The sequence below is a fragment of the Apteryx mantelli genome, chromosome 8 (assembly GCF_036417845.1).
Source record: "Apteryx mantelli isolate bAptMan1 chromosome 8, bAptMan1.hap1, whole genome shotgun sequence".
In the NCBI taxonomy this organism is placed as follows: Eukaryota; Metazoa; Chordata; class Aves; order Apterygiformes; family Apterygidae; genus Apteryx; species Apteryx mantelli.
Genome location: NC_089985.1, coordinates 28,696,866 through 28,721,721, shown reverse-complemented (window position 1 = coordinate 28,721,721; position 24,856 = coordinate 28,696,866). Strand labels below are relative to the sequence as shown.

At 39.5% G+C, this 24,856-nt stretch overlaps 2 protein-coding genes across 3 annotated transcripts in view; one reads left to right on the top strand and one right to left on the bottom strand.

Annotated features, from left to right (window-relative positions):
- The window catches only part of PTGFR (prostaglandin F receptor), a 115,067-nt gene that overhangs the window by 73,248 nt on the left and 16,963 nt on the right, over positions 1-24,856 (top strand). For both annotated transcript variants that reach the window (XR_010884900.1, XM_067301007.1), the window contains one exon: positions 4,050-4,115. Coding sequence is in view for 1 of the 2 variants with exons in the window: in XM_067301007.1 (XP_067157108.1) it covers positions 4,050-4,115 (66 nt within the window). In the remaining variant the exon portion in view is untranslated. The remainder of the gene's footprint in view (positions 1-4,049; positions 4,116-24,856) is intronic.
- Positions 23,857-24,856, bottom strand: part of LOC106499467 (vitellogenin-1-like) — a 42,324-nt gene continuing 41,324 nt past the window's right edge. Inside the window, exon 35 of the mRNA XM_013960969.2 lies at positions 23,857-24,172. Coding sequence (XP_013816423.2) covers positions 24,054-24,172 — 119 coding nt within the window. The 3' untranslated portion in view covers positions 23,857-24,053. The remainder of the gene's footprint in view (positions 24,173-24,856) is intronic.

Sequence of the window (24,856 nt, the reverse complement as noted above, 5' to 3'; positions counted from 1 at the left end):
CTAGCAGCTTCACAATACTTAAAGCACATCTGATAATGGAGTAATTATTTTACACAAGAGCACATTCTTTATTGCAAAGATGAGCATTTAGTTCTATCTATACACAGCTTTGTAACAAAGGTAATAATTTCCACCAGAACATATGTGATTAACTGAGCAACTCAATATAGAGTTGTCAATCCTGAATGTTCTGGTAGCAAGGAACAAACAAGGACACTTTGTCTCTGATTATTATTATTGGGGTGAGAGTGTGTGTGTGGGGAGGGGGGAGCAAAAAGATCTTGTGAATAGTGTCTCAACTCACCTAAGGTGTTTTCTTTATATCTGCAAAGACTGAATATGATTGAGAAAGGGGGATAAGGAGAGTAAAGAAGCAGAAATGGCTGCCTGCCTGCTACTAAACAAAGCTGTCCCTAGGAATAAATTAAACCTGAAGTAGAAGGAAAAGATTGGGGAAATGCATGCACTGTACCTGAGAAAAATTGTGTAAGTAGAGAGAGAAAACCTAGCACAAATTATAGTTCTGTTTAGGGTTATAAAATCATCTAAACTAAAATTATAGTGTGTTGAAGACAACAAAGATCATTTAAACCATAATTTTTGACACTTTGATTTTTTTCTTTAACGTAGTAAGAATGAGAAGAGTGAAGTTCTAAGTCATTTTGTTAAAAGATGCAGGAAGTTAATTTTTTTTTTAATGGTACATATAAGTGGAATAACGTATCTTTTTAAAAAGTTTTGATTCTATATGTTGCTGCTTCTCAAACCAATAATTGCATTAGTGCTTCATAGTGTATTATTGCAATGTTACTTTCATATGTTTTGGGTAAAAGACAGTTCAATAAAAAAGCATTAGGAATGTACAATTCTCAATATGCCAGTAAAATTGTTGGATGGAACAGACATTAGTGGAAACCAAAGCAAAGTTTTAGGAACAAACATTTGTGAATTGCAGTTTATTGGCATGGTGTATCTTTGAAGAGCTGTGAATCGCAGTGGCAGGAGCTACTGCACCTACTCGAGCCACGGATCTAGTAACATCTTTGGAAGATGACCTCTGTGTGGCACGTTAGGGTAAGCAGCTATCTTTCACTGAGTGGTGCACCTATCATTGCAATACAGAAAACGAAGAAAGCTTACCTTCTCATCCCTTAGATTTTAAATTTTGTGGCATGAATTCTGATTAGCTTTTGCTTGCATAAAAATGCATATTGTGTAAGTAGTAAAACTATCTGTAGTATTTCAGGTGTTGACATCCTGTGGTAGTGAATTCCACAGACTGCATTTGTGTGCAGAAGTGGGGTTTTTTTTGCTACTTCTGACTTTCCTGTCATTTCTCATTTTGAATATTAGTCTGGGAAAGCAAAGGGGCGTGATCTCTGTTCCCCAAGGCCTGTTACAAGAGTGGTTGTTTTACGGGAACAAGATGCCTGCAGAGACAAAGACAAGAACACATTTGTTAATGAGCAAAACCTAAGGAGCTGTGAGCAGTTTGAAATGTCACATCGGTGTTTAACGCGTCCACTTGCTGATTTGCCCAAACTGAACAAGTTAGTGTCCAGGTGCTGTCCTCTGGTGGGAGAGATGGGGCTTCTTAATGGATGGGGCTTCCTTCTCCATCCTCCTGTGGGCTATTGACTTTTGAGGAGTTAATACTATGCTACCTATCCTTACATAAGTACTTTCTTTTAAGTGAGATGTTAATTAGAGTGTAAAGGAAATATCTCCATTCTGTATAGTATTGAGTAATATTACTAAGAAGAAACCAGATGTTTCTTCTTACCAGCTATTCTTAGTGATGCAGAATTTATTATTTTCTTATATAACCTGAGAAGATTAACTATGGCACATAGTTTATTATGAAATGCCTGGACAAATACATTATCTTTATTTAAAGAACCCAAGCTATGCAACAACACTGTGCTGGTAAAAGAAGCGGTGTAAACACACAATAATTCCAAGAGGTTCATCTTTCTAATTTGCTACTTTTGAATTATGAATGAATTTAAGTGGGGTCAAATATTTTTTCTAGTTCATCCAGACCAGTTGTACTTGCTGTAGCATACATAGCATAGGAATAAATAACAAGCATCCTCGCATGTTTGTGAAGCCTATGCATATTGTGAAGATAGATTCTTACTAGATTTGAGTGACTGAAACAAGATATTATCCTCTGCAATATTTATCACTTTAAGAATCTAGACTGTCCTATACGTAGACAGATTATCACACAACTAAGAAACTGCTGAATGAGGTTCATTCAGCTTTGCTCTTTCTTTACAGCTTGTGACAAAGAAAGCCACCTTATTTTGGGAATTCTGTAGTCATTATTTAGTCATTCTTTTTTTGTTGTTGTATTTTCCTTTATGCTGCTGTTGGTTTCATTTCTCCGTTGAAAGGAAACTTAAGGACCATAGGGAAATCCATGCAAAACCTCAGCACTCAGTGACTCGCTCCTACTCATTCAAACATATAGTTAAGTGCTATAAAGCTGTTGATTTGGGGTTTAAGGAAATCTAAGCATCTTCAGTGGAAAAGGTGTCCTTTGACAGAAATATAAATGCCAAACCACTTCACAGTCCAAAGCTGCAGTGAAGGAAACATCCTTAGACATCCATATTTTTTGTTATTGACAGAGAGATGGAAGAAAGCAAGTGGTATCCAGAGAAACTTCACAAATATCTTTCCAAAGAGGATATACTAAGTGAAATGGGGACAATGAGGTATGTGTGAGAGGAAAGTCAAAGCGAGTCCCAGCAAAACCTGAGGTCTCTAAAGATAGATAGGATGAACCATGACTGAGGTAGCTATACAGATGTGGAAAGCGTTGGGTTTCAATTTTGTACTCGTTAAATCCTTTAATTAACTAGTTTTGAATTCACAAGAATGGATTCAAGAAATGGATTAAGTTCAAAATCTACTTAAGTTTTTTTTTTTAGTGAATATGTACTCATAGAATTGGTGATTGAATCCTTGCCATTGCTGCTAGACCTTTCATCCATCTCAAGGAGAGTTTCTCTACATCCCATTCCCTGGTCAACTGAAATCTTACTGAAATCCCATCCTTTCTCCAGTGGTAATTTAAGAAAGGGTGGAACATAATAAGGCTGATTTTCTCATCTAGTTTTCTCAGAGTGGAAAAATACCCTTCTTTAGGTGCAAATATTGTATGAAGAAACATAATTTTCCCAAGAAATACCCTTTAAAAGAAACATTTTCAAGTGACAGACAACCAGTTCTATCATTCGGTGGCTGAACTGAATGCCGTTATTTATTAAATCATGTTTGTAGAAGGTATTCATGCCACCTATGATAAGCCTGCTGTATTTTGTTCTGAGAGGAGTAACTACCTGTTTTTTGTTCAAAATCCTTCCATCTGTATAGGATGCACCAAATGCATAGGTAAGCAGAAAATTACTCATTCTCCACTGCATCTGTTTGCAAGGAACTGCTTTTTTGTGTTTTGTAATTTTTTGTTTCTAGCGTTTTTTGTTTTTGTTAAAAAGTTGGTATTTTGTAGTGAAATCGCTAATCTTCATATGAGCTTGTTTAGTTAGAAGGACTAAATGATAAACACACATAAAGAAGTTTGAAAATAATTTTCTTGTTTTTTCATGGAAGAGATTATAATCTGCCCCTTTTATATAGCGTGTCATGCTCCAGAAGAACTTGTGCTTTTCATGAAGCACCTGCACAGCACTGTTTCAGTAACTGCAGTCTGCTGGTTGTGCCAAAACATCACTAAGATACAAATATTTTTGTTTCTTTAGTTAAAATCACACTTAGGATGCAAAATGGTATGAAATTGCTCACGAAGTTACTCACAGTAAGGGACAGCAATGAGACTTAACTGAGCATTTAAGTTCAGGATCAAAGGCACTGAGAGACTGTTAGTGGTAACAAGACAAGGGAGCTGAAAGACAGAGAGTTTGAAACAGCACTGTAAAGACAGAGAGAAAGCAAGCAGCCTTGAGCAGGTATACTTTGTCCGATAAACCTCCACATATTCCCCTGCCTTGACTTAACAATCTTTCTGCCCTGCCTTCCAGGTTCCAGCAGCATTCCCCTGCAGAGGATCCTCAGGCAAGGGCAAGCTGCACACAGACTACGCTCAGGTGAGGGGAAAGTGCAGACCTCTGTTTTACTGCTCTGCCTGTTTGTGCATGTATTTGGGGAATTAAACTTGGATTTAAAATGCAGTCAATCAGTATTTGCAGGATGTATTTCTGATCCCAGCAGCAAAACTTCTGTTAATGTCAGTGGAGCCTTAAGTTTTCAGTTCAAAGCAATGCTTTCCAATCTTTTTTTCTTTAAGTGTTAAAGAAAAAAAGTTCAACAAGCAGGGCTTGTTACTTTACTATACCTAAGGGCTTTGGCTGGAAATGCACTGAGTTCAATTTTCTTTCTTTCTTAGAGAGTAATTGTTCTCTATAAAAGTGCTTTCAGGGTAAGAATACATATATCAGTACTTACATCTATATATATATAAATAAATACACATTTAATCACTTAATTGTTTTGAAAAAATCATTTGAAAGATTAGAGTATAAATATTTTCTAGTTGTGTGCCAAAAATCTCTTTCCTTCCTTCTAATGATAGCCTTGTTGAATCAATATTCATGATCAAAATCATAAGTGATCAGAAAGGGGAAAAGCCAGATTAGGTTCTTATTTTAACATGCATGTCTCAGCCATCTGCCTCAGGCTTTAGAAATGACAGATGTGTCAGAGTTACTGAGCAGACTTTCTGTGCTATAAAAACAGCAGGATCATCTGGGCGTAAAATGGGGGTCTTACTCTAAGGTTTGGCCTGAAAAAATCTTTTAGGATTAGCGTATAATATAGAGTTGCGAGAAAGACCAAGCCTAGAGGTGCTGTTTTAGAGCTTTTCGGTCTACGGCTGATTTTGCTATCAGTAGACATCCATTGATATCAACATAGAAACCTCCCAATATCAGGAGTCATTGATACCTTTTAATTTCCATATGTATCGACAGTCATCAATATTGATAGATATATCAATAGGGATTGGTATTGATAGGTATGGAAATGGGCCATCATTGAAGATTCTGAAGTCGAGATGCATTGATATTGATACAATTGATGCCATAAGGAGCAAAATTGGCCTGAGAGCGAAAGTGCTAGTTGCCTGTCAAGATCGAGAAATATTGATGGCCATTGATAGAGATCGATAGTCATTGATCCCTATGGATAGGTATGGAAATTGAAAGGCATTGATGCCTCACGATATTGAGAGGATTTGATGTCACTTGTTGTTGATGCCTACCAAGAGCAGAGTGGGTCTGAGAGTGAAAGCACTAGATACCTGTCTAGAATGAGAGGTATCGATGGCTGTTGGTGGGGCTTGATATCAATGGATATCGTTCTGTAGTGGTAGGTCTTGAAATCAGTAGTCATCGAGGCCTCTCGATTTTGGGAACGGTCAATGTTGATAGTGGTCAGTGCCTCCTGAGAGCAAAAGCTAGAGGCCAGTGGAGATCAAGAGGTATCGATGGCTGTCAGCAGGGATTGATATTGATAGTTACCGAGAACTGTCAATACCTGTTGATATCAATCAATATGAGTAGGTATGGAAACCGACAGGCCTCGATGCATGTTGAGGTGGAGAGGTGTTGATGTGTGCGGAGAGGGATCAATATGTATGGATGTCGCGCCCTAGCGATATGTATGGAAATCCATACTCATCAAGGCCCGTCGATATCAAAAACAGTCAATGTCGATAGTCATCGATGCCTAGCAAGAGCAACATCGGCCTCAGACTGAAAGGTATGCCTGCCTGTCAAGAACGAGAGGTATCTGGGCCTATTGATAGGGTTTGATATCGATAGGTATCGAACCCTATCAATATCGAACCCTACCAATAAGTATGGAATTGGACAGGCATCGATGCGACTTGATAGCAAGAGGATTCAATGTCTATTTTTTGATGCTTACCAAGAGCAAAATCGTCCTCGGAGCAAAAGCACTAGATGCCTGTCGATATTGAGAGGTATTGATGCATACAGAGAGGAGTCGATATTTATGGATGTCATGCCGTAGCAATACGTATGGAAATCAGTATCGAGAAAGGTCTGCTCTGTAGAATGGTCTAGCTCTTCAGAAGGTATAATTAATGCAAAAGATTGGTGAGGGTATGAATATAATTTCTTGGGCGCAGGGCTGAATAGTTTAATGGTTTTGAATGGCCCTAAATGTGCTTATTAGATACAGAAAAAGAGTCACTCCAAAAATGGCAAAGTCCATTACTACTGATTTATACTAATTTAAGACCTGATTTACTTGTGCTTCCTTTCCACTATCTGAAAAACTTGAGTAAAAGAATTTTCTTTTGTCTAATTTTTTCTGATTCTGGGCTGCAATTGAAAGGACCATCAGTTTCTGCTTGTGTCATGCTCTGGTTTCAGTAGCCCTGACTGCAGCTGGTGTTTCCAAGCACTACAGTTATAACTGTAACAATATTAATGCTACCTAATTAATTAATTTCCTTGGCAACTGATAAAGGAATATATCTGTAAGTGTATTTTCTATTTTTTTAATAATATAAGATGATGTCAACTCTAACTGTACAGAAAGTTAAAAGAAGCATCTGTAAATTATTTGGAAGCATTTTTGTCTCTTCTTTCAGAGAGAAGTGTCCATGGTTATTCTGCTGCTGCCAGTCATGCCAAGGTTTATTATCAAGGTCTGAGTGTTGCAGACGTACATAATAAAAGTGATTATGTTTATGGAGGTTTATCAATCAAAATTATACTTCAACTGAAAGGTTTACCAAAGATGAACTGGAATTTCACTTTGCATTTAACAGGAAAGAGTGTGAAGGAAAAAAACTTATTACGATAACAGACAATGCTCTGTGTCTAAGTTTATAAATTTGACCCAAATTTTGGAAATGGATCTCTAATCTTGCTGTGCAAGCATCACATAATGCACAGCCATAACAGCAAATTTTAACAACTGCACATTCAGTGTGGCAGACTTGCTTGGAAATGATCTAACTTTTGTGGACTGCGAGTCAGAGGTAGGTTAATTTCAAAAGAAGACACATTTACTGTGGAAACTCTTTTTACCGACTTTTAATGTTGTACTACTATATTTCCTGGTTATTTGTGAGTTTCTGAAATTTCCACTGAGACACATTATATGGACAGTTAACCCTTATAATAACTGTCCATGACTGCTGTTTGGCAAGTGGGTTATCTTGGGAATTAGCTAAAGTATATTCCTATGTTGCTAGGCAGTCATCTAGTTGTCTTTGATACTTGAATCTTCAGCACTTCTCCATCCCTATGAAATCCAAGTGCCTTGCAGGTTTTAATGCACCTATTCTCAAACTGCTTCAGTAAGATAGGGTATTGCACAGAGAAAACTGAGGCCTAATTCCCTTTGGAGATGTGAGACACTTTATGCTTGGAGTCGAGGTACCTAACTTTCAGGCACCCTGACACCCAATTGAATCAATACTTCAGGTTTTCTAAATAGTTTGCAAGTGCTTAGGAATGGGATTCATAAAAGCTGGTATGCTCGGAGACACTTCAGCAGGCCCCTGGGAAATGTCCTTTCCATCAGGCAGATGCTTAACTCTGAGCTGCAGGCAGGTGGCTTTGTGCACCAAAGGCCCCACTGAGGAGGAATGTGGTGTGGTTCCCTTGTGCATCCCTAATCGTTAGGGTGCTGACCTGGATGAGAGGCCAGGATTCGAAGCCCTCTTCTGCTGGAAATGCAGCTGCCCAGCCAATCTCACCACACTGTATGGAGAGAGAGATATAATGGGCAACATTAATAAAGACATGGGCATATGAATTATAACATCTTACCGTGCCTTGTCAAATCATCTTCGTTTTGCTCTAAAATCCTCTAGGCTGTAGGGTATTCATTCCTGGGTAGGGCATGAAGTCCTGCTTTCTTTTTTCTATAATCTGATTAAGTATTATTTGAAACGGGGGGAGGATGTCCATATTAAATGTATGACTGTGGTAATCATGCAACTTCCTTGAAATTAACAGGGAAGCATTCCTGTTCTAGTTGCAGGCAGTGCCATGGATACCAAGATATGTACAGTCCAAATTTAGTAATGGGTAATAATAGTGCAGCAACAGTTAAGTTATAAGTACTAGTCAGTAATAGTAATGCTATCTCTGGCTCAGGGAGCGGTAGAGTAGTTTGTACCAAACTGTTTCAATAGAAGAGATGAAAGTATGTCTACATTGTGCCATGAAGGGGGTGGTACAGAGACACATACCTAGTAGCATTCAAGCTGCTGCAGAAAGCAGAAATAATATAGTTGAATCAGCATGTTGCAAATAAGGTCTGCCAAGAGCACTGGCATCATTATCTAATCTAGTGATTATGGAGCTTAGCCAAGAGCGATGTGTTCTTGGTTCCAGTCTCTATGTCCTTGATTATTTCTGGCTTGTTTTTGTTTTTCAATCCAGATGCCATCTAATGTTAGATGTTTAAACACCCCAGGGAGCAGAAACTGGGTCCCAGGTCTGTTCCACTCGGATCTAAGGTTAAGCTTCTCTGGGGCTCTGTCGGGCCCAATCATTCCTGCATTTTCCTGCAGGAGATGCAAGCTGTAGTTTCAGCCCTCATCAGCTGGGGTACACCTGGAATCCAGGTCTACCACTTCCTAAGCAAATACACTGCTCCGGTATTATGCAAAATGTCATGGCTGTGAATAAAAACTTGGCATGCCTTAAGATTGCTCAGAACAGACCAAATAAATCAGACTCTTCAGGACAGACAGCTAGTTTGTAAATCCCAAACAGCCTTTGTTGACAGAGAAATGCTTAGATTGTCAGCTCATCTTGGATTTTGCAAAAATCTAGTGCAAAATCCCTTTGTGTCTTCAGTTTTCATTACCCTCTGATCTGTGAGGCAGAGTATTCGTGTTCGGCATTCAGGATGAAGTGTAGTTCAGCTATTTGTCTGTCCTGTGTACCTATAGCAGCTGGGCCCCAGATCCCCGTTAAAGGGTTTTGTGCCCAGAAAACAGGACAGGAGTAAAGCAGGAAGCAGTGCTACAGCTGCTTGAGGACACAAGCCTGTGTCCTGGCAGCATGCAGGACCGAGTGAATTAGGATTCAGCACAGAAGCCTGGTGAATGTTTCAACAGGGAGAGTGTAACCAGATCCCAAGTCTGCTTGTGTGTTCAAAAGCTGCTTATAAAAGGAGAAAATAGGTTACAGATAAAAAAGTTAATTAAAAAAAATCATATGAGTAAAAATGGATGGTTTGAATTCAGCTCTGAAAGGAAAAAACCTCTTAATACATACATGAGCAGTTAACACCTGAACCTTCCTAGCTTCCTGAAAAATAATGCTTATTGCTAGCAAATGTGCTCAGAGTGACTATCCAGAGACTGTGTCCCATACCTAAGCAGTCAGATAACTTAATAACAAGCAACAGCATGTTCTTTTATGAAGCTACACTGCACTTGGCTAGCTGCTCAGGATGTCCTGGAAAATGATGTCTAGTGTCAACAGCATAAGCAAGACATTTCTCTAAGATGCATCTTGGTTCTTGTTTCAGAAATGTGAAGTTAGAAAGCTTGACATTAGTGTCCTGTGTACTGTTCATCTCATTCTAGACAGAAACTTCTTACTATGTTGGCATCTCTTTTCCTGGATACCATTAATTCTCCAGCTGAGCTACACAATGGTTTACATATGTTAAATCTAATTATGTGTTCACAGTATAAAGCTTGCCAGGCCTTATTTGCATTTGTGGTTTATAAACCTGAACCTGTTTTCCTGAATGCATGATGGTGCCATATATTGTACACTGACATGCTCTGAATACTAACCTCCTAATGACTTTTAGCCTATTCCTAAGGCTGCTTGCTTTATTGTAATGTTGTTGAGTTACCTCTAACAGAGTCAGCAGATCACTATTGAGGTTTTATTCTCCTACGAGATGGCAAAGCAACTCTTTTTCTCAGCTGCATTAGTTGTCTCACTACAGATAACTTGGCCCAAATTTGCATAGATGTTGAATGTCACAGCTGCATGTCCCAGTGGTTGCAAAGACACTGGGTAGTGCTCAGCACCTTCTGAAAAATGAGACTATTCAGATTCAAATTTACCACTGCAAATTAGAAGAATGGAAAGTATGAGGCAATGAAGGAAGGGATTTATTTGCATTCTCCTGATTCCAGTTTACTGGTGTGACTACTAAATGTTTTGAGATCTCCTGAGTGTTTGAGAACATGCAATATATTTGTCTTAACAAGAAAAGGAAAAAAATAATGGATGAAATCAGATCATACAAATTTTTTTTTAAACATGTTGTCACTGATTTGCATTTTATTTCTTCGTCCAACTGGAGCAGGAAAAATCAAGTGTTTTCAGCTCTGCAAGTTTTGTGTTTACATGAGAATCCCCTGAAGAGCTGATAAAACAAGTGTGACAACTCAAATAAATAATTGCTTCTGGCTAATTGTTTCCAAACTAAAGATGCAGTCATATCATATCCAGTTCATGAAGCAACTGTTTCTTATAGAAATCCTATGATTCATTTTGTATTCCTGTCTATTATGTGCTGATGTTGAATTTAATGCAATTACTTATGGAGAAAGATTTTTGTTTATTTTGAGGAAGACATTGGAAACTGCCATTTTTCAACAGTGTATTTCTGTGCTGTATTATTTCCCCTCAATAAAAAGCAGCCAGAAAGATGTGTCAGAAAGACAGGTATCTTTAAAAAGGCATGAAAGGTGGCACCATGGCTTCAACACAATTCTGGGTCATTTCTAATAGTTTACTGTCATATTAACTGCTAAGTACCCTATTTGGTACAGATGTTGAGAGGAAATAAGTCCAAAGCATAGCAATAGTATCTTCTGAACAAAATCACTTGAGAGAAATTCTGATGGGCTGTTCCTTCTGGAGCAATAAATAAACAAACTACCACACAAATAGAAAAGATTCTGACCAAATTTGGCTCTCCACCTGTAAAAATGAATATGGGACTGAAACTGAGGAGATCCTGGCTGCTAATTTTCCTGGGATTTTAGGTCTATTATCTTACTTTCCTCCCTGTAAAATAGGATATTAATCTTTCCTTCCTTCAGAGAATCAGTTAGGTTTTGTACCATCCTTTGGAACTATTAACTAAAGATTTCCTCTGTAGTTTAATGCACCTTCCTCTTTGTCCAGATACTCTAGACTACACCAAGAACCTTTCTCTGAAGAATCATATTCATTGTTTAGGAGTTGATCAATGTAAAGCTGAGATTTTCCCTGGGAGTTTGAAAGAGAAGCGGAAGCAGCTTCACTGAAAAGTGTGCCAGCGTAGTGAGTTTTATGTCCCTAAATTAGCACTGAAGAGAACAGGAAAACTTAAGAAGTAATTTCACAGTAAAGCTTCAATACACTGGTGAGTAGGAAAATAAAGTATTCCTCATCCATGAATCATGCTCACTCCCGGGGAGGAGAGAGAGATACTTACTGCTCTTGCCTTTTACCCTCTGGCCTGCTGTCTGAAGAAGAGTCATGCACCTATAGCCATATGTTGAAAATATCCTCTCTGCTCTCTTGAGCTGTTATAAGGTTAGAAAAAACAGGAGTTGTGAGGGATTGCGTTATTCTCACCATTTAATTTTGCAGGACGCCTTTTGGTACTTCTGCTCTGCAATACAGCAGAGTCATCCTGATTGATGCACCCATCTGGTGGACACCAAAATAAGGCTGTTACTACTAAGAAATACTGACTTTGATGTCATGAATTAGGCCTCCCCCTGGCTCTCCCCTCCCTCCCAGAGCAAGGCAATAGGACCACTTTGGAAAAATGAAGTAGCAATACTTATTTATTTAGCAGCTACAGCACAGAAGGAGAGCACTGGAAGGCAAATAAAAAAACCCTAAAGTATGGGAATCTAGTGCTAGCAATGCACCAGTTCACTGTTATCTCCTATGGTTACAGTTGGACGCAGCAGCAGGACTGTTATTTTCTCCCTGCATGAGACGAGTCACTTCCATAGGAGACAATGTGCAATCTTAAGAGCTAAGCGGTAGGTGTTTCATATTTTCTGAATCTCTTGCTTTGAGTCATTGATTTCTTTACATCGAATCTCATCTCTTGCCCAGTTAGCGAGCCATTAAGTGAGGAGTCTACTGTGTTGATGAAATAATAATTCTGTTTACAGAGTGCCTTCTCACCAAGGCACTGGAGGTGCAGCACAGTATCTGCTTAATTCACACTCTTTTTAATAATTAAAGCTTTTCTACCTAATGCCTTTATGCAAAACAGAATTCTTATGTTGTCTTCCACCAGAAGCAATTACAATGAGGCTATTTGGGGAACTGTTTCTAGAAGGTTGCCCAGTTGCTTGGTACAACAGTGTCCTTTCCTCTAGGATGAAGGAAGCATTCCCTTCTTTTGAGGAAGATGCTCAGGCACAAGGAGGTCTGCTGAGAAGCGAAGTGCAGTGATACTCCATTTCTGCCATAGTTGTGTCCCTTTATGGACCAGCATATGTTGAAAACATAATTAATGTGACAACTGCATGTCCTGTCTTTCCTCCACACTTAAGATGTGCTGAAATTATACATACCCCCAAAGAATAAATTGGCTGATGATAGCTGAGTAAGATATCAGAAACTCATTAAAAGTAAGGGCTAGAACCTCTTGCCTTGTTCAGTTCAGTCCAGAATGGCTGGCGTTTGGCTATATCTATTTAGCTGCAAACTCCCTTGTTGGGTGTTCACACACAGTTTCAGAAAATCATTTGCTATAGCACTTATGCTATTTTGATTCTTGTGTAGGGAAGGAAGGAGATAGGATGAAACTCAGATGTGCTGGCTAAGCAGCTGATGTGCCGTCCCTTAATAATTGAACACTGCTGGCTTAATTATGAACAGTTCCTAGGTGCTTAGCTTCTAAGAATCCTTAGGGACACTTGCCCACGCAAAACCTATCCAGAGATTTACTTCTGTGGCAAACCAAAGCACATTTTTGCTCAGTGAATCTGACCCAGGAGAGAATAAAGGTTTGTTACAGAGGCAAAAAATAAAAAAGAAAAACAACCCCCCCAAACCTTTAACCATAAAGGCTTGATTCTCCTTTTTTTTTTGATGAATATTCACAAAGTTCTTGCAAAAAGCCACGTTAGGGCTCTGTACCCACCTCGGGTAGGTGTAAAAATGACGCAAAACAAAAGGCTGTGAAGGATGTCATCGTCCTAAACTGCCATCATTAGTGATTTGCATCCCTAGACCTGCTCTTGTGCTAGTACAGTGTAATTAATTAGTTATATTGGCTGGATACAGCTGTGAAGTGACCATTTGCAGCAGTATGTGAAAAATGAATCTGAGAAACCAGCTATGATACATGATGATTTTCACACCTGGCTGATGTGACTTCCCCTTGCCCGTGGAAAGGGCACCTAGAAGCTATAGCAGTTCTTACATCAGGGTTTAGGCTTTGGGTCACATTCTCTCATTTCTGAAATATGCTTTGAGTAGGAAGAAAGGCTAGCAGGGAAAAGATGAGTCTGTATTGGTATGAATGAATCGAATTGCCGCTTGTGCCCATGTGAACACTGGCTTCAGGAAGTGGTGTCTGTTCCAGCTGCCATGGTAGGTCTGTGGATATACATGTCGGGATGATTTGCATGCTTGATACATTACTCTGGTTAAGCTGATACACTTTGGGAGTGTCCAATTTGCTATGCATGTGCTTGTATTTCTGCACCCGCTCTGCCTATGTTTGAAAGGTGCAGGAATAGATAGTCATTTCTACAGCAAACCCTGCTTCATCCTTCCAAACACTTTCTGAAGGTAGTAGGCTGCAGTAGTAGATGCATCATTCTGGTGGTATTAGCTCACTTCTGTGTAGTTTCTTTCATGAACGCCATGATGTGTCACAGTGTCTGTGTCCTGGCAGGGGGCTTAAACTCATGGGATAAGGGTTGCAAGACCCCCAGGAGAGGTGGAGGCTGAGAGCGGACTATCGTTGTCCAAACTCTGCGCCCTTTCTGCATGTAAGTGGCACTGTTCCCTGTGTGAAGGCATGGGAGCAACTAAAACTTATAATCTCTTCAAACAATGCCTCCGAAAATATTTTCCTAAGATTTTTACTTTGCTTCTGTCACAAAGAGCAGGACTGGAAAATACTTTGAGAACTCTTTAAGATAAATCCTTTTGTGCCTTTCCTGCAGATGCAGGTAATTGCAGAGAGATTTGGGATCTGTCTAAGTCAGATCCTGCCCATTAAAAAATACATCTCAGGGTTGGATTTGACATGCAGTGTTGACATCCTTCTTTCTATGGTAAGGCAGATGATATGTTTAGCAGACAGCTACTTTGACAACTTCCCTTCTGAGGAGCTGAAGGAAAATGCTGAAAATTTCCTATCGTTCTTGATATTTTGTGTGCTTGCTGGGATAATCTTTATAAAATCCTGACACTGGGGGGGGGGGGGGGGGTCACACTTGCTGCTGCCACGAGCAGATGCAAGTTCAGAGACACCAGTGGAACTGCATATCAATAGAGTGGTGAAGCTGGACCTCCCTTTGAAGAAAATACTGGCTTTGCTTACATTCAGGGGAGAACAGACTCTCCAGCTCCTGAGCTTTAATACCAATTCTGCAGTTTTATAAGACTGTAGGACCTTTCCAAAGCTATATTTTCTTTCCATTAAGAGAATCACCTGCATAAAACTTTCAAGAAATTATGAAAAAGTGTTTTTTCCCCCCAGTAGTTTGAATTACACTTTGAGTCATTCCCTATACATCCTGTATGTTCTTTGCCTTCTTCCTTTCAGTTTATTATACTATAAACTGCCTTCTGTATCCCAGTGCTAAAAGCCCATATTATGTGAAAATAACTAACTTCAGAAGCAGACTCTGAAACCATTATGAAGAGCTATTGAACTGGACTTGAATTGCCAATGCTTTCTTTCAGAATAAGATGAAAACCAGGCTGGTGACTTGTAGAAAGAGTCTGTCTAGATTTTTCATTTTATCACTTTCTCCTTTAATAGGAGATTCCAGAGAGATATCTCAGTGGTTTTCTGGAAACTTTATGACTAGTTGCTATGAATATATTTTCCAAAATCTTTCTTTTTCACGTGGAGAAGTGGATCTAGTTTGTTCTCACTTGTATTGATTTGACTCATATCAAGATGTATACCAGATTTTTACTTGAATATCTGAGCAGAGTGTTTGACTTGGATATTTATAAAATTTTTAAGACCACATGTAATGAAATGGCAGAGTGTTTTGGCATAGTTGAAATTGAGTATTTTTAGTGTCTCTGATATCAAGTTCTCAAGTTGCATTACCTTCTCTGAAGGTACAGTTAGGCAAAGAGGCTTCTTCCCATACAATCAACCGTAATTAAATTTGAATATATATTAGTGTACAGAGATTTCTTTTGTTTTGTTAAATGGCTTGGACAAGTTTGCCCTCTAGTGGTAGAGAGTTTACAAACTATGGACTCCCAGAAACCAGCACAGCAAAGGCACTTTACAAAGAACATAGATAATGGATTTTGTTTAACTCTTGCCGTTTGATTCATGATTCAGTCTATTTATCTGTCTCTGTGGTGAGCATATAGTTCTTATACGTCCCTCCCTTCCCTGTTCAGGGAAGACTTTTTATCGCCTAGAGGTGCAAGTGAAATGTGAGTAAGCGTGCTTTCCTGCCTCTCCGTTCCCAAAAAGGCCAAGACGGAGAGCAGCCCCCCAAGTCCCTTATCCAGCAGGTAAGAGCAACAGCAGCGGGTGGGGGCGCGGAGACTGCAGTTACTTTTCCTGGGGTTTTGCTGTAGGGGTCTGTTCAGCTTGCTGAAACATGCTTGAGCAGGTAGTGCTGTCATTGCAGCCCTGCTTTCTGGGTAACACGGAAAAAATAAGTCCTACAAATAGGATACTGAAGTATTCAGTCAAAGAGAAGAACTTAAAGTAAGACTAAAATTGAAAGGTCGTTTGATATGAAGAAAATCTTTTGGGGAGGAGAGTGAGTGATAAAACCCAGTAGCGCTGGGAAATTGCAGTATGATAACCAAGTATCCAACCTCTCAGTCAGTTGTTCAGAAAAAATGTTCCAATTTTCTGACTTGAGTCATAGGAATAGTATGGCAGACTCTATGCCATATTCTTTGTTTTGCATGTGCTGTTTTAAATGATCTACCAATATTTCTGCAGCAGAGACTTTGTTATTTTTTTCTAGCATGTATACTGAACTTAATTGGACCGAGGATTTCCAGAGCACAAATGTGAGCTTCTGCAGCTTAGCTAGTAGTGGTGAAAATCTTGCGATGCCTTCAGCACAGAGGTTACTGGAGGTTATGCAAATGTAATGCCGTTGCGACAGTGCACTGCTTGTCTCTGCTGAATACAGAGCTGCAGGCAAAAGTGAACTTGATGCTTGGAACCATGGTGAAGAGATGGGCACAATTACAAAATTTTTTATACTGCCATTATAAAATCATTGGTGTGACAATTCGCGTATACAGTCCTGATCACCTAATCTCAGAATGAATACATTACATACATTAATTATTTTTAAAAACCTTTAAAATGGGGCTTTTAAGCAAGGAGTTTCGCTGACTGTTTTTGAAAAGTATGCTAATGACAAGGCAGGGGTTCCAGGAGGAACATAGACTTACACATTTCAACCGCTCTTCACCTGAGTGCTGAAAACACACAGGAGAGCTAAAGGTGAGAGAGGGGGACATTCAGATGTTTGTATCATAAAGGATTTAGCCATAGAATATCTGGTAGGAGCTATAAAGAAGTGAGAAATCCTTCTTAATTATATTTATGTTTATATTGATATAATATAAATCAATACTGTAGCCTGAGCTGGAATTCTGCCTTGGCAAGGCCAGGATCGTCTCTGTAGGTTTTTCTTCCTGTAAAGCACACAATATTTGTGGTTACACTCATTTGCTGATACAACAGTGGTCCCACCTGTTTTCATGCAATGATTTAGTTACCTGAGATGTGAGACTCTGTTTCTCTGTTTGTTTTTCCCCAGTTGTGTCTCAGAAGGGACAAGGTAGGTGTCAGAGGCTGGGAGATTATTTCAGATATGTAATCCCATTCCCATGGATCCCAAAGCCCTGGAAAAGGCGATGTGTATGATGACCTCTTCAGCATTTCCTATTGACTAAGGAAGATAGCTTAGATCCAACCTAAAGTGCTTAACTCTCATTAATGTAAAGAATTTAGTACCTCACTCTGGGGAGAAGATTGTGCTCTGGGTTCATACGCATAAAAGTTAGATCTTGTAATACAGTGACTCATGATGTCAGAGACCATTGGGGTACTATGGAACATAGTCTAGAGATTTCCAAATTAGCATCAAATGAAAGTGGTATAGCCACATTACAAAGTTCAGTGAAACATCATTCAGACATACCAGTATATCTGCATTGAGTCCAAAGTAATAGAGACAGGCTGGTGTTGTCATGAGGTAAATATTCAGTCCTAGTCTGAGCCTGCGCCAGTCTCTAGTGGCCATAGTGAATCTAATCTGTATATCATCCCCAAAGTCTCATGATCATGAACAGATCTTGAATATTAATAATTTTGCTTTGACCACATAAGCAGGAATCTGAGCAGAATTCTAGTGCTAGCTTATTCAGCCCAAATTCTTAGCTGTGTTTTTTTTGCTACAATTATCATTTTATCAGCTTGCTAGGAAACAAAGCATCAAAGCAACTCTAGCTAGAATAAATTCTCAACCTCATGAGACAGATATGACCGCTATTAAACAAGACATTTAAATATTATTTCTCAGAGTGTCTATAAAGAATGTCAAATTACTCCTAGTTGTGAAGGTAAGATGATACATGCAGGAAATCATGTGAAAAAACGATGGAGGTAGGTTTGAGGCGAGCTAGTCACAACATTTCATGCATTTTTCACCACTTACTATATTTTGAAATTCATTTCATTACCCAGAAGAAGATTTTGAGAGTCATGAAAGTGCCCTGAAGGTTCAGAACTAAAAGAGGCTGTGATCCATTTTCCCAGTGAGATAAAAGAAAGATATAGCAAAAGCCCAAGGATCGTTATTTCAGCACCATAGTTTAGCATTATTTTTGTTATAGTAAACCTTACAGAGTTCATGCAGGACCCAGGGCTTCCCAGTGTATCTCCAATTATTATCCTTTCTCCAAAGCACTCACAATTTAAATAAAGGCAAAATGCATCAAAGACAATGGAGAACATAGTTATCAGACAATAGGACCCAAGTTTACCTGGACTAATGGTGTGCACAACTTGACGGGCCCCAGTTAGCTGCTACTGTAAAGATTTTGGTTTCATTTTGCCTTCCTAATGCAGAGGCAATCAGTGCACTCCAGGATCAGCCACAGAGGTCCTGGGTGTTCAAACGCCTCTGGGCCCTGAACTCCAGCCTCGTATCACATCAGTAACCTGGCTTTAGTGCAATTACCATGCCGCGCGGTCCCTGGCCCTTAGCCGGTTTGCAATCACTGAACAAGATTATTGTAGGTGGAGAGCACAGCGAGAGGAGAGAGAGCAAGTTTCCAGAACTGCAAAAGCTGACATTTTAACATAGGGTGCAATGTAAATTTTGTCGCTGCCTGAATGGCCCCTCGTCAGGGCACACCACAGGGTGCCCTGTGTACCGGACAGGTGCTGGGAGCGGCGTGCATTTCTGCAGGCTGACTGAAGGTGCCTGAGGTGCCGGTGCTCCTCCTGCTTATGGCTGAACAGGTTGGTGTTCACTGAGAGATGGGGAAAGGGGCCTGGGGTGGCAGGTTTAAGGCAATAAAGGGGAGTGCTGTGATCAGATCCAGCTATATGTGTATATAATTCCTGCTCCCCAAATCCATCTGAAGGTAAGCTTAGTAATATGAGGACAAATAAGTGTTCACTAGGAATTACAGCTAAGTGAAATGCTAGGGAAAAAAGGCAGGAAAACTAGATATTTTTTGGTACATTGAAATGATTTCAGGTACCAAAATAATAACCTCATGCTGATCGAGGAAGAAGCATAAGCACTATTTTCAAACAGCTCTGGATTTTCTTAGTAAACTGTTCTCTCAGCCCTGCTTGCAATGTAATTACTGCCTATCCAGCAATAACAGAAATGAGAATGTCTTAGGCAATGTCTTTTTCCTCCAGAGACAATGTGAAATGGTGTTCAGAAAGGTACAGAATTGTAATGTAGTTACAGGAAAAAAAACCAAATAGTAATCAAGTGTGGAGGTTAGAGGGGAAAAAAAACCCAAACCTTGATTAGAATTTATATAAAACTGCCTGGAATGTATCAGACCTATAAATAAAGCTGGAGGAGAAAGATTTAAACTGCTGTTAGTAAAGGAGCCAGTAGATGGCACGAGAGACCTTGAGATTCAACACAAAGCTCAGGCAGCGACTAATAGCTACTCTCCTCTGCAGCCTTGTGTGCTGTCTCTGGGTTTAGGCCTAACTACTGTATTTGCTAGATTCCTGAGGTTTCTTATTCATCAGCTACACTTAGATCCACACAGTACATTTATTTTTAGGGACAACTAAAGTTCATTTAATAACTCATTTAAACATGCTGAGTAAAAGCCTATCTCTATTGAGTTTAACCATTGCCTTCAGTGGGGTTAGAATTGTACCTGTTATCTTTTTTTAGTGCTCATACTGTGGAGCAGGCTTTTCATTTCCAGGAGGGGTCTGATATTAATGGTTTTGTCCTTTCCTATCATACTGCAGCTCCTTTTTCTGGAACAGAATGACCATGCTTTCCTGAGAGTCACTGTGTCATTTAAAATTAGTGAATCAAAAGAGCCAGGTCTGATGGACAAAAGGTTTGTTGTCTTTGTCCAGGATACAAAGGCTCTGTCTCCAACAGCCTTTTGCCTATTCCACTGTAATATTAGGATCCAATTCTAGGCTTTTATGAATAATCCACTAGGGTTTAACCAAAGCTGACCGTGAACAAATTAAGTACATTGTTTTGATTTTTTCCAAATGTATAGTTATTTTACAGCTGGATGAATCTGAAAATGAAAACCTTCAACTTAGTAATAAAATATACTCATGTGGCTAGGAGATCTAGTGGAAAAATTTGCTTTTCATCTCTAGAATCGCTGAAGAACTTGCAAAAGACAAACAAGACTATAAATTTATGAGCACTTCTGACTCCATCAAGTAGGTAAGTATTCATATCCTCCTGATGCAGAAAATGAAGTAGGGAAATCCCAAGCCTCATGGAAAGCCATATTACAGAGTTGCAAAGCCAAGATTAAAACTCAAGCCTGTCACATGCTTAGCACTATGTCTTTTTTTTCTGTCACTCATTTTTTAAAACAATACTGGAGTGCTATAATTGCAAAGTCATTTTCCTTGATTGCTACAGTAAAGTCCAAAGTTGATTTATACATATCATTGAGAAGCACTGGTAAAGAAAAGCAGAGTGCATAAAAGCTCAGACTGTGAAATACACATTTTAATACTCAGTAGGCAACATAACTTTGGTTTGCTTTATAAGATAGGTCAGGCATGATTTCCAAATGAGCTTTAAATCTGGACTGCAGATATCCTCCCAGATGGATTAGAAATGTCTATATGTGTGGTGTATTAGAAACTGCAGAATTGGCTTTTTCACACTCGTACTGTTAATGCTCCTCTTAATTCTTTTGGCAAAATAGGTTGTTTCTCAGTGTTTTGCTTTGCTGTGCCCAGTGCCAACCTCAGGCTTTCCTGACTTTTTCATTATATTTGGATTTTACCGCTGCAAAATAAGTGGTGTCTTTCAGTCAGTTAAATATATTCAGCTGTCTCAGTAAGAGGGCACTAATGAACAGGAACCGGACAAAATGAAAGCTGCCCCTTCGAAATGGAAATAATATGAGATGTGTCTAACCTATGCCCTAAACAGCGCAGTGAAATGAGTCTGCCTTGGTGTAGCTAGCGATTCTTTCCCATATGGCTGAGCCTGCATCCTGAACAGGGACTGTTTTACCACGTGCAGCGATGGTGAGTGATCTCCTAGTCGTGGCCCTGACGTATCCCTCCTCTGAGGCAGCGGAGCCCTGGAGCAGGACGGGGCCAGGTTGCTGGCAATTTCTGCTGGGTGGAAGCAGCGAGGGAATTGCATGGCCACTATGAGAGTGTGCTTCGGAGAGATGAGTTGTTAGAACTGGAGTCGAATTCAGCTCCACCTCCTGCATTTTGTCTTTCCTTCTCGTGTCTGGGACGAGGTGGGACCTATGTGTTTCTTTAGGATTGCAGGGCTCAAACCGCCCCATGCGGCACCCTGCTTTAGGAGCGTTACTGCCTAGCAAGCACCACGGGCAACAGAAAGTGCTAACCGAGGAGGTGCTGTGGGGGGGGGGGGGAGGCATATGCGTGTGGGCTGAGCATGAGCCTGATACCTTTCTTCATCCATGACAATTTAACACAAAGAAATCTGTAAGTATTCAAGCAGCTTTGCTGGAGGCTCCCTTTAATGGTTTACTTGTTGCTCCCTTTAATTGTTGAGGTGCCTTTTTGTCAGTGCAGAATCCAAACTGGGGCATCTGCAGGAACAGGCCTTACGTGGCACTTCATGGTTTATAACACTGCACAATATTTATTATTATTATTATTATTATATATCATCATTGTAGGAAAAATTAATTTAGGACTTCAGTCTCTCCCTCGAAGCTTTTACCAGTCTATAAATTGTTTCCAGGAGACGGCATTTGCCTTCATGAGCTGCTTGTGTTTTTCTTACTGTACATCCCAGCTTGATTGTTGTTAGCTAGTGTCATGCTACTGTGTTTTACTACAAGCATAATTACTTCACTTACTAATGGCTCTTGGTGTTACTAAATTCCTAATTCCAGTAGTTGAGCATGAAAGTTCATTTTTTTTCTTCCCTCACTAGATCTCTTCACTACCTTTGTCTTATCTGAAGTGGTTGACTGGCAAAAGTTTCTCTTTTGTAAACAAGTGGATTAAAGAGAAAGGTGCTGGATTAAAGATGACAGACCCCAGTCTGATCCTATGAAAGTCAATGGCAAATCTCCTATAAGCCGCAGTGAAAACAATACCAGGAAGAAAAGAGGCTCTCTGGGTGTAACACTAGTGTGATTTTAAAGGAAAGTGGAATGTGATATTCTTCATCTCCTTTCTTGTTTGGGGCTACATTTCTGCAGAGTAGCACTTCTGATGAGTTAGCAAACAGCACAGCTTTTGAACAGGGAATTTGTGAATGCTTTATTACAAATAAAAACATAGTGCAAGAATTCATGCTATTCATCTTAGCTTGAACATACTTCAGTGGAAAAAAAAAAACCCACTGTTGAGCAGAGCATTGTTTGTCTGCATAAAGGTCCACTACACACAAAGGTGCTCAGGAACATCATAGAGACTAAATTAGGGCTGAGGGGAGAGAAGGAGGCAGGGAACCCCCTTGTGCACTTTGCAGTCATGATCCAGCTGGTTAACCTCAGGAAAGAGGCACAGGGGGACAGTGGCAAACACTGGCAGGCAGAATGCTGTAGGGTACGCACCAGGCTTCAGAGCTCAGCCCACTAGCCCCACGTTCAGACACACTCACAACGGCTTATTTTCTTCACTAACTAATTAATTGCAGTACACTGAGAATGGCCAGGTCTCCATCATGCAGGAAACAAAACGTCTGGCAACACCTGGATAATATAGGGCAACAGGGAACAAGCAAATAATTTGGATCTTAAAGAGTTGTCCTTTGAAATCTTAGTTTGTCTGATTTTGCTGATCTCTTTAAAAAATGGGTATTTTCTAATTTCAAATTAGTTGCAAACTGCAGAGAAGGATAGAGGGGTGGGTGGGAGGGGAGAGAGAGAGAGATACTACTTTACATTACTCATATTTCTGCTCTAGAGAAAATTACTGAAAAACGTTATTTTGTAATTGTTCAGCTATTTAGTCTTCAGTCCTTCTCTTTCCAATAACTCAGTTTTTAGGAAGAAAAGTATTTTATTTAATGACAGCTTCCTGACACCATTTGGGTTGAACTATACCTTGCTCGTACTAAGGTTGCTCTTGTAACAGCACGCTTGTGGCTATGGCCCATTACGGAGACTGTATCACGATTCACTACATGGCTGATTAGTGTGCAAGGTAAAGGGATATTGTGCCATCACGTGGTGTTTGAAGGTGCCACCTATTCTTGGTCCCCTGGAGTGGGAGGGAATTGCATTTCTGCCCAGGCCAAGTGAAAGCTAACAGATTGACATTTCACTGGTTAAACACAGTCTGATGTCCTGCTTATACTTTATTTTAGCTTTATGATGCTACAGAGCTTACATATTTTTCTATATATTACTTTCTGGAGTATTTGGAATGCTACCTGATGTATTATTGTTCCCTAAAGTTTTTGTAGGCATCATTTTCATAGATATACAATAGGAAATGGTAAACCAAAAAAAAAAGTTACTATTCATACTTTTAGCTCATGAAGTAACAGCACATCCATTGAAATTTAAATCAAAATGAGGACTGTGTCACATACTATAGCTCTCTGGAAAGCTACAGTGGGAGTCTAGCAGTCCAATTCATTCCTTTGTACAATGTACTAAGGCTAATGGTCTTGCTGGGAGTAAAAAATATTTTTTTGCAGAACAGTTCCAAGAACAGACTTTGCTCTTTACCAGAAAACATAAAAGAAAACAAATGCTTACTGTGTCTTTAGTATGCTAAATATGAAATTCTTTACACAATGGAATGTTAGCAGTAGCCGTAATCATGTTTTCCTTTCATCACCTAGTGAACATAATTTTAAGAGAGGACTGCTGTAATTATATTTCAGATAAAAGGAAGCAGAATTTCTGGATAATATTATAGTTGGCTGATTGTTTTGTTGATAGGGAAAAATAAAGAGAGAGACTACATGAATACTTATTTAATGAACAACATATTTATTAAGCAGTGCAGACTGTACATAATGCATTTGACTTTGGATGCAATGCAGTAGGCTTATTTTCTTCAAGCACATTTCTGAATATTTTACTACAGCTATTATTTTGCCTTCTTATCTGTCCAGCTATTCAATTATTTGTATAGTATGTCTGTAGCACAACACTAAAGCATTTAGCTTAACTACAGTTGCCAGTGCAGGTGCAATCAATGTCAGCATCCACAGACTCCACAACATCCTCAGATGCAGATTTCTTATCGCCGCTTCTCTGCCATTCCAGCAGGCTTACAGCAGTATCTGTCAGAAGAGCGAAGCCACTGTTAACTAACATCAAGCAAATTAACACATTTCAAGGAAATACTGTTTTGATGGCTGCCAACTCCTTCATCAAGTAAAGAATGAAATCCTGCCCCCACAACTGACATCTAACTGACTCATTGACTTGGAGCAGGATTTTCATCCATGATACATTTACTCTGATACTTCCCTAAAAACAAAATGAATAACATTTCACGAAACAAAAAGACAACAGGCAGGAGCCTGTAAAAGTGCTGGAGGTAGCCACCTTCAAAGTAAGACCACTATGTACAAATACACATCAGCAATCTCTTTTTATGTTATTGCTGCATATCGCTGCATATTTCAACTCAGTGTTTGTCGAAGTTCATTCTGAAGGATAAGCCCTTTGGAGAATTTTCAGAGGTTCATAAACTTCTAATTAAAGTTTCCCATATATTGTGAAATCTGGCAGAGCATTGTCAGTTGCAGTATTAACCTTACTACACTGCTTTATCAACAGCAGCTTGAATAAGCCATATCCCTTAATGCTGAAATAATGTAAATGGAATAATAATATTCATCCTCCCAATAAATATTCTTAGGTAGTTGGAGGTTTATCATTGCATCTGGAAGCATATTAGGACCTCCATTTAAATTAAGTTTGCATAATGAGGATGTGCAAAGCTTTCATAATTTTATCTC